At 38.9% G+C, this 10,476-nt stretch overlaps 1 protein-coding gene across 1 annotated transcript; it reads left to right on the top strand.

Annotated features, from left to right (window-relative positions):
• Positions 1 to 84: 84 nt before the first annotated feature.
• Positions 85 to 9,734, top strand: LOC120564078 (CD81 antigen-like). Its single transcript, XM_039808758.1, has 8 exons — positions 85 to 454; positions 2,131 to 2,245; positions 7,009 to 7,106; positions 7,210 to 7,284; positions 7,394 to 7,507; positions 7,611 to 7,709; positions 8,841 to 8,924; positions 9,066 to 9,734. The coding sequence occupies exons 1-8, from the start codon at positions 389 to 391 to the stop codon at positions 9,129 to 9,131; spliced, it is 717 nt and encodes a 238-aa protein (XP_039664692.1). The 5' UTR covers positions 85 to 388; the 3' UTR covers positions 9,132 to 9,734.
• The last annotated feature ends 742 nt before the right edge of the window (positions 9,735 to 10,476 follow it).

The following is a 10,476-nucleotide window of genomic DNA, read 5'->3' on the forward strand; positions in this document are numbered from 1 at the left end:
TAAAAGATTGTGGATTGTAGGCCTACTTCCTTCCTTCCTACTTCTTTACCTCAGAAAAAACATGGGGGTGTCTGTCCTACATTTCATCTGACCATAGCCTAACCCATTTTTAAACTTGCAGAGGAAGTGGGGCTCTCTATGTTCGCTCTTGCGGATGGGGAGCTTGTTGTTCCCTCAGCCTTCTTTTTCTCCTATACGCTTCACTTGGTGGGCAGTTCTCCGTCTCGGTTTTAACACTGGATTATAAAGGAGGAGTTTGCAGCATAGATGCGCCTATACCCCAACTGGCCTGATAGAGTCTGGCAGAGACTGTATGATCCGGGACAGTAGACTGACCTCACATAGTGTTTGATTTGGGCAAAAGGACGAGCTGATACAATCTGGCAACATGGTTGTTGCGGGCTGCACGAAATGCATTAAATATATGTTATTTTTCTTTAATTTTATTTTCTGGGTGAGTTGAACATATATTTTACTCTGAAGTTGCTTTTGAATTTGCGCCTTTGCTCTTTGAGTAGCCTAACTCCTGTTTTCTTAAAACGTTCTCTCTTGTTGTTTGATATAAGAGGCTGCACGTTTGCACATCTGTGTAGCTCAGGGCTTAAAGTTAATGATAAATCCTGCACAGTTTTCCCGCTCTGCTGTATTAATTACGCTGTTCTGCCATTGATAGGAGAGCAGCATCAAAGCACACTAAACCTTGTCAAGGCAGGAGTTGAAATGCTCTTCATCAACAGTTATTTTCTGCATGGCCGAGCACCAGTGGCTGAGGGAGCACTTCAGACTGGGTGGGCTTCAGTCTACTCACTGGGATAATACTGTTTGTTTCCTCCAGCATGTCTCTCAAATTAACTATGCTTTAGATCTATCATTTCATTGAATTAACTTGTGTTCATATTATTCAAATACTCCAGACAGGAAGGTCTGATTTCTAAAGTTGTTTCTGATGGAAAGCTGAACAGAATTGTCCCACCTGAATGATTTCTTGTTTTTTCAAGGAGTCTGGTTCTCCGCAGATCAAACACACATAAAAAGGGAGAGAGAGATTGAACAGGGCTAATAGAGTTTCTGGGGGAGGGGAAAGCTGTTTTCTCTCTGACATTTCCTTTGTTCCTACCTGGTCACCAGACTGTAGCATTTTCTGCCTTTGAACATTTAAAGAGCTCAGGAAACACCTCATCTGATGGTGCACTTTTTATTATTCATTTGTTTTACATTCACCCTTCAAACGGAACTGACTGTCTTGTTTTCTGAAAAGTTTTTTCAGTAATACTTGCCACAGTAGTTCCAGCTGTCTGCATTTTACACTTCATTACATCATATCAAATTTCCTGCAGATGTGCCGTCCACTTTACGTGTACACCCGTGGCCTTGCCCAGTCAGAATTGATCTCTGCTTGTTTGTGAATTCCCATTTAGTCACCTTTTTTTTAGATAAGTCACCACATCCTGAACACTCCGCACTTGATGGAGTGTTTCCTCTGTTGGTTTTGCCTGTCATTGTGAAAAGTTTTGCTATTTTTCATGTTGAGGATTTAGTTTCCTGTTTCTTGAAGAACAATAGAGTGCAGTCATGGCTCTTAATGTGCAGATATCTTAATATAAACACTGGCATAGAAAAAAAGAGCGTCCGCATGTGAACAAGAAGTTGCATTGATCCTTCAGTAGTTACGCTCCGTTAGCTTTTACATGATAACACTTTTATCAGGGTATTTCTGCTTTAGTATATAGAGAAGAGATCAAGGCAGACAAAGTTGAACAACAAAGTTCTTGAGTTGGCTTTAAACAATGTGGTGAGGACGTGGTCTGTGCCATAGGTCACTGAGGTGTCAGGATGTCCTTTCATCACTACAGGACAGCGGACAGTTCACAGCCTCACGCAGAAGCTGAACAGAGAGACATTAGCAAGAAGGTTTGGACACTGATTTGATCTCAGGAGAGTCAGGCTTTGTGCACTCTCTTGATGGGTCTTTTGTAAAAGTAAAAAAAAAACTAAAGGTTTGTTTTAATATTCATGCTAACATCTCTCTTGAATATCCAAAATTTTAAATTACTCTGATCCTCCCTGGGATTCACCAAAGTAAAGAAACATGAAAGAAAAAGAATGAAAAGCCTTTTCTCTTTGTGACAGCTGGCCGGAGGTGTGATCTTAGGAGTGGCTCTGTGGCTCCGCCATGACAGTAAAACAAGCAACCTCCTCATACTCCAGTTTGAAGGCCAGCAGGCACCAAGCACCTTCTATATCAGTGAGTATACACCATCAACAATATAGCTTCATAATCACACCATACATTGTTTGAAAGTGGACTTGAAAACTAGTTCCCCATGTTTTTATGATTACTGTACATCACTGGATTCATTTTTCATAGTTGGGGAAGCTGTTCATATTTCACGCCTCAGTGCTAAATGTTCATTGAGTATAGTGGCCTCATTTTGGGTATTTTTGACAAAATACAGCTTACGATATAGTACAATCAACTACAGCAAAACAACAAACTATGGGTGCAAGAAAATACCATAAACATCAACTCCTCTTAACAGAGATATACTATAGTCTTCACAAAATAAGTATTTATTTCAGGGCTACTAATTTGTTCTTGTTAATTTAGCCTCCTGTAAGTTGCTTGGTCATCATCTTGTGTCCCAACATTTCCTCACAAGCGTACGTCCTCCTTGAGTTATTCTTCCCCTTGTACTCCTTGGTTATTCTGTCCTCATTCCTTGTTCTCCACATGACAGGAAACTCACTGTTAACAGATTGATGAGTTAACTAAAATTCACAGAAAATACCTGTCTTTCACACTCAGCTGGAACCATGTGAGTCCAGAAATAGTAGGAGCTGTGTGACCTCTGAGAAAAGATCAGGAAACAGGACCTGCGTATATCCGCAGCGTGACTTAAGAGTGGCACAGCCGGCCTTTACACCTCAATGTTTTTACTAAGCTGTCACTCTGATGACCACATACTATAGGTGATGTTCACTAACACAGATAAATATTCATGTTTATGACTTCAAGAGAGAGGCCAGATGTTTCAGACAGATGTTGAAACATATGTGGGCTCTGATTGGTCTTTGTGCATGGTGCACAATTAAAGCCATCATGTGCCTTCTGTTGCTTGCTCTTTAAAGTATTTGATCCACAGGGATTTCCAGGAGTTTTATATTAATGCAGTGCATCATTCTCTCTATATGTCTTTGTAAAAGTATTGCAAAGATTCAGGAATATGTGCTTCAAGTTTTGCTCACTGCATGAACTAAAGTCATAAATCATATCTCCTTCCCTGCCCTCAGCAACCCACAGATTGGCCCTAAAACCTACAATACATGATGAATATTTAAACATTTCAAAGGTCCGTCATTTCGGCTTGTTGTGGTTGTGAACTCTAGTGAGCCCATTCATTTACATTTGGGCTCCTGCTGCTCCCCCATACTTACCCCTCAGTAAGTATACAGAGCGAATGCGAGCCCATGCTTTTTATAGAGGAATGGCACACTCGTGATTTTAAAGGCAGTGCAGCAAGAGAGGCCCACCCAAGTGAGATCAAGGGACGGTTTCCTTTTTTTTTTTACCCTCCCTTGAACATACGCCCTTGCATAATTCAAATAACCTTGTACATCTGCACATTACCCTTCAAATTAGAGTTTGGAGTGGATGTTTTTAGCATGCTGGCACACCAAAGTGGTATTTATGTAAGGCTGAAAATACACAATCTCCTGCCTTTTAACCAGCGCCTGAAATCATAATTGGTGTCAGTTGTCAGTAGTCTGGTCTGGTTAGTGCTCCAGCCTCTCATACTGTAGGAGATACAGTAAATGTGACAGATTTTACACAATATGTTTCAGTTGCTTTACACTGTATGTATAATGCAGAGCCTTGGCCTGAATGGATTTTCTGCATTATTTCATAGCTGAAAGATATAAACAAGAAGCTTGCATTTTGGCTAAGCAGGACATGAAGGAAGGAGTTGATAAAAATGGGTATATCATTATACACAAAGGAACCCTCACAGCTACTGAAACCTGCTCTGTTGATACTTTAACTGCTTTGTCTTTATAGGAAATTTCTCCCACACATCTCCCTCATGAAAATGGCTATAAACAAAGCTCCATGTTTCTTTAAGAAAGCTGTTTATTAAAGTTCAAACCACTGGGGCTTCAGCATCTCTGATTCTCTCTCACTTCAACTGAAAATCAAACTGCTTTCATATTCTGCACGTCATCTAACACTTCAACCGATTTCTACTCTTTAACTTACATTTAATGGGTAAATGTGGTTGTTCGCTTTCTTGACAAGAGTTAAATGAAAAAAACTGTAAATATGAAGCTACAGCTCATCTTACTTTAGCATAAAGACTGAAAACGGGGAATCAGCCACCCTGGCTCTGTCCTAAGGTGTCACAATCTGCCTACCAGCACCTCTAAAGCTCATTAATTAACATGTTACATCTTGTTGGTTTAATCTGTACAAAAAACAAAGGGGAAAAACGGTTTTGTTATAGCAGCTTTGGAAAAAACAAAGCCAGCTGTTTTTCTGTTTTCAGTACAAATGCTAAGCTAACTGGCTACTTGCTCTAGCTTCATATTTAGCGTACAGACAGGAGAGTGGCATCAATCTTCTTTTCTAACTTTTGTCAAGATAGTGAATAAATAATAAACCATCTATTACTTTAAACTTATGCCACTGCTTACAGACAATTGACACTTGAACTATTTACAGTGCCAACTCTTCAATCATCTTTTAATGGTGAATCATTTTGAAGCTACTGTAAGATGGGCTACAAACATATTGGGTAATTTAGTACTGTATATTTACTGCAGCAGGTCAGATGTTCTCTCTGCCCCTTTTTGTTCCAACTCTTTCTGTTAACAAGATGACAGGAGGACATTTTTTTAATAATTAATCCTCCTCTCACCATTTATCCATTAACACACAAAATGATTGTGTTCATCTCAGTTTATTGGTGTCATGCTCCGACAGTGTAAACATGACTTCCCAGCTCTTTTTAAAGATACTGGATGCAAAAAGTCCAAGTGGGGCTTTTAGCTTGTCTTCACCTCCCCTTTTCCCCCTCTAGAGATTACACTGGGAGACAAGAAATAAATGAACTTCCCCGGTGGTATAAAATTGCCCGTCTCCCTTAAAGTCTGAATAGCCTTCAAACCTCAAAGGGTGTTGTCATAGTAATGGAAGGCAGTGGAAATAATGGCTGCTTTGCCGCATTGCTGGGTTACTGGCCATGGTAGCTGTTTCTCACTACAACAAAAACCTGAAAGAGAGGAGGGGGAATAAAGGAGGAGGGTGTTGAGCTGAGAAAGACAGGAGAAAGAGAGTGGGGAAAGATAGTATGTGATATATGAGGTACAGTGTGAGGTGTTGGAGGCTTTGTCTTTTACCGGGTCTGTCTGTAATTTTTAGATCGCTGTGTCAGGCTAGAGCCTATGTGTGTTTTGTTTGTGTGTGAGTAAGAATAGAAAACCCAGAAACAGACTGCTCCCAGACCATCTTCCTAACAGCAGTGGTGTACGAAAATATTCACATCCTTTACTTAAGTAAAAGTAACAGTACACTACTGTACACACTGTCAGGTAGTTTATTTCTGTGGTTCTGACTCTATGGTTGGGAATGAATCTCGATTATTTAAATGAAATTATTTGAGACGTGAAGAGTGGAAATCTCTATTTGGTGGAACTGCTAACAACCTCAGATACCTCTGAAACATGACAATGGGCCCCAACTAGCCTTTTTGTAAGGGGCCAAAAAAATTTTGGAGCCACTGGTCTAATCTAAACAATGTATTTTGTAATTGTGTTTATAAACTTATTGCGTGTTTAATCATGTAAAAACCTAATCTGAAAAATACTCAAGTTAAGTAAAATTACCTCAACATTGTGATTGAGTAAATGTATTTGGTTATCTTCCACCACTGGCTAAAAGGATTTTACTTTTAAGGAGTTTTAGTGTTGGAGTTGGGAGGATCTGCTGAAGTTATGAGGATGGATTAAAGTCATTAGATTATTCCAAAACAAACTGTAGCTTCTCTGAAATCTCCTACATGCAATATTGATTTTATTAACTCCTCCCGTTAGAACGGAGCCACTCAACCTCTAACCTCCGCTGCACCAACCCTTCGTGTAATCACTCTGATGGAAAGAAAAAGGATTACAGGAATTTGTATTTTGGCCTACTAATACAGGCTACACATTTATTGCTGACATTTTGAGAAACAGCAGCTGACAAAAAACTCACCTCAAGGTCTATTCAGTAGCTCCAATAGCCAGTAATTAATGCCTTCATTGTCAAAATGTCAAATGTCACCTTTGTACTCTAAATTAAACTCACCATACAGCTGGTACAATATTTATTTACTTCATTCTAGGTCCTGAATATTTTCCTTTCAGCTACGTTAAACATAATCCAGACCTGTACTGTAATTGGAGTTTTATTGCTATTCATTGACCTGCACTGGAGCCTGTTGCACACTCCTGTTTGCCATTAAAAGTCAAGGAAACTGTATTGTTGTCATTACTAGGATAATGTCAAAAAATGTATTAATACATTGCTCATTTACATTTAGACTCATATATCAGTTTAATCACACAAAGATGTGGTGTATGTGTATTCCATAGACAGTATATGTATTCACATGGTTCCCCTGGTTTCCTGGATAATGCTCGGGGTCAGGGGTCAGTAAGAGGGAGTTTTGCGGGGGTTGGGGGTTGGGGTTGCCTGGAAGGCATTTCCTGGCCTGACAGCTGAACAGATTCAGCTTTCTCTCAGGATCTGGGATTTGTTTATCTCCAGGATGTCAATAATGTCATGTCATCCTACAGGGAAGGCAAGAGAAACATGCAGGAAGTCCATTAGCAAACAGTATGTGGATCAATGAATTAAGTCACTGCTCTGACACTGCTGCCCCCTGGTGGTGCTGAGGACACAACACCGACAAACTACATTTCTTTAAATTGTCATGTATGATTGACAGATTCCTGTTGTCTCTGTGTTTATAGGTGTGTACATACTGATAGCTGTCGGGGCTGTGATGATGCTTGTGGGCTTCCTCGGTTGTTACGGTGCCATTCAAGAATCTCAGTGCCTGTTGGGAACAGTGAGTAGCTCTTTTTTTTTTTACTTCTTTCAGGAACTCTTTTTCTGTTACTGATACTTTGGGTTTGAATAAATGAATAATTTCACCTATTTTCTTTCTTTAGTTCTTCTTCTTTTTGGTGATCCTCTTTGCCTGTGAAGTGGCTGCAGCAATGTGGGGTTTCATGAACAGGGACACAGTAAGCAACAAAAACACAAGCCTGCCACTGAATGTTTGATGTTCACATTGATTTTCCGCCTCTGCTCCAGTGAACCTGCTCTGTTTGTTGTTGTGTCACTGAAATGCAGATCTCCAAAGAACTGATCAATTTCTATGACTCCGCGTACATCAAAGCTGTGGACGTCTCAGGGACTCCCAGTAAAGACGCTGCCATCAAGGTGCTGGAAGTCTTCCACACTACGGTACGTCATGATGCAAAATCACTTTACAGTTGTTTTGTTATGTGTGTGTAAGCGATAGAAATCTATTTTGATCATGAATTTTGTTTCTTTGTTTCCCCTTCAGCTCGACTGCTGTGGTAAAGGAGACGACACCGCTCTCTTCAAACAAGTCGTCGGCACCTTGTGTCCCAGAAAGTCTCCAGATGATTTTCTGAAATCTCAGGTAAACACAAATTCATACTGGAATTCACATGAAGGAACACAATACCTGGTTTATAAATGTTGGCAATTGTCTGCCGTCTTTAAAATATATTTCAGTGGCTGCAGAATAGACAGGAAATATATGATTTATTAGCATCTTCAGAAAGGACACACATACAGTACATTTTAGCGTTTATGAAATTTCAACTTGAACTTAATTGAAACACTGAACCGAATGCTAAATAAATACAGCTGAATGTGAAACTATATTTTGATTGAGCAGTGTCATAAAGAAAAGGGGAACTGGATGTCAAAAATGAAAACGCATGGTAACTAATAGTCTTTATTGTTTTTGTGATTCATTTTAATTAGTATTAGTATGGCCAAGATGACAATATATACCTGTGAGACAATATAACTAGTTTGACATACAATTTATACAGTGACAGATAACACGTTACCATCCCAGGGAGCATTAGGCTATTGTGGACAATGTTTTAAATCAATGAGTAGGACTGTTTTTGAAAATATTGGATTTGCATATAGAGGTCAGATATTTAATTTACTGGATTAGCCAAAAACAGACATTCCTGTCTGATTAGTTTATCCATTTCTCAATTAAATTTCCAGAAACGTAACTACACACCAAAACCAATACTGGGTTAACTTTACCCAATGGGCTGTTTTGACTGTCAGGTTATTAAAATGTACCTCAAGACTGTCACAAATGTATTGTTAGTTGTCCAAAGTGATGTTCAATATATGACACACACACACACACACACACACACACAATTTTATTAACAATCAGTAACACATAGATACATGTACATGTATGTATTTAAAAAGAGAACAGTTTACAATTATACAGTATGGGTAATGGGTAGAATTAACCCATTTTTGTGTTGTTGCTCAACTAACCGAAATTACTAATACCAGCTATAAAGACTTTTTTTCCTTTTCGACACCTCTCTAGTATTCATGTTGCTAATACATCTTACATAATTAATAGTTCTGAATATTGCGGTCAGCAGCAGCTGATATTTAGCCCCTTGTTTTGACAGCAGACGCAGCTCTCCATTACATGTGATCCAGTAACACTTCTCATTTATCACTGTGGCATGGTTAACTCTTTATTTCTGCCTCCTCCCAGAGCTGTCACGATAAACTGATTGAGCTGTTCTCGGAGAAGCTCTACCTGATTGGTCTGGCTGCGTTGGTGGTTGCTGTTATCATGGTAAGTTCAAATGTGGATTTTTCACACCGCTGTGGTGTGAAAAGGCTCAAATCATGGCCGAACGTTTCCCTGAACCTCAACAGCTTTTATCAGCCGATAAAAAAGTATTGAATTACGCTGTTCTGTCCTTTTTCCCTTTAGATCTTCGAGATGATCTTCACCATGGTGCTCTGTTGTGGGATCCGTAACAGCCCTGGAGTATACTAGGAGTCCAACATGCAACATCAGCTTATAATCAAATTATTTGATTATGTGTTTCTATGCATCGGCTTCTCTTCCTTATTATTATAACACAAGATGGCTAGCTCTCTTTTTTATTCTAGATTAGAAAACACAACTTGTTTTTAATATTGCTATTCCATCAACACTCTTTCTTACACAATAATTTTGCTTCTCTCAGTCAGACGTTCTTTATTTATCTCACACTTCATATAAATCTTTTATACATACAGTATGTTGTGAAATATCTCTCTGAGGTCAAAATGCTGTTTCTGTGGATGTATAAATTGTAAATATACTTGTCATATGTTAATAACACTTAGGAGAGTGCCTGTATTCCCTGATTAATTGTTTGTGTTGCATCTCGCTGCAGTGTTACAGTGTTATAATATAATTTAAACAGCAGGGTTTCAGTGGTCTGATGTAATGTACTGTCTACTCTAATGATGATCAGGATGACGAATTAGCCTTCGTGTTGTTCAGTCGACTGTGTCTCTTCTTTGTGCCTAATGAACCACCTTCATCCGTTCTCTCCTTTATTAACTTGTGAAAAACCTGTCTTTAAATAAATAATGATGTCCTCTTCTGCAACCTGTTTTAATAATACTAATAAATTATGTCACCCTTCTTTTTTTTTGGTGGAGAATCCACTACACCATTTCCCAACCTTTAATTTTGCTTGTGACTCCATAAGATGAAGCAATTTCTTCTTCCACGTCTATAAATTGTGATTAGTTCAATCAGAGATGGATTTTCACTTTTTAGATTATTTCATTTGAATAACTTTTAGACGTCTGAAGAGGTACAACTGTAGTATTTTTCAACAAAAAAAGAAGAGCGATCAATGAATGAGAGAAAAGTAAAACAATAAAAATGATTTTGTGTATCTAAATAAGTAGAGTGAGTTTGAGTTTTTTTTCTTATTTCCTACAATCATATCGTCACCCACTAGATTCATCTTGTGACCCCTTAAGGGTCCCGGCCCCCAGGTTGTACACTGATGTTCTTTCAGTGACATTCTTCACTGTGAGATTGTTTTAAATGTAGGACTGAGTTTGCATTTGTTTGTGATACACATACTGTACAAGCTCTCTATTCTACAGTAAGATATTCAATCTGTACAACAATCTCTGTCTTCCCCCCTGATAGTTCACTTTCATTTCAAACCTTCACACAGGCCTGCAGTATTTTCCGTATGTAACCATAGGGGGCAGTGTGATATCAACGCCCCTAGTGCCCTATAGGCACTAAACACCCCTCTTGCTCAATCTGCACAATTTCCCCCTGCAGCACATTTGAATACATTAAAAACTCAACTGACTTGTATTTCTGG

This window comes from Perca fluviatilis, chromosome 8 (assembly GCF_010015445.1).
Source record: "Perca fluviatilis chromosome 8, GENO_Pfluv_1.0, whole genome shotgun sequence".
NCBI lineage: Eukaryota > Metazoa > Chordata > Actinopteri > Perciformes > Percidae > Perca > Perca fluviatilis.

Excerpts from the sequence above, each read along its gene's own strand:
- LOC120564078 (XM_039808758.1), top strand. The coding sequence starts at position 389 with ATGGTTGTTGCGGGCTGCACGAAATGCATTAAATATATGTTATTTTTC. Across the intron at positions 7,107-7,209 it reads CTCAGTGCCTGTTGGGAACA|TTCTTCTTCTTTTTGGTGAT; the intron begins GTGAGTAGCTCT and ends TTCTTTCTTTAG. Across the intron at positions 7,710-8,840 it reads ATGATTTTCTGAAATCTCAG|AGCTGTCACGATAAACTGAT; the intron begins GTAAACACAAAT and ends GCCTCCTCCCAG.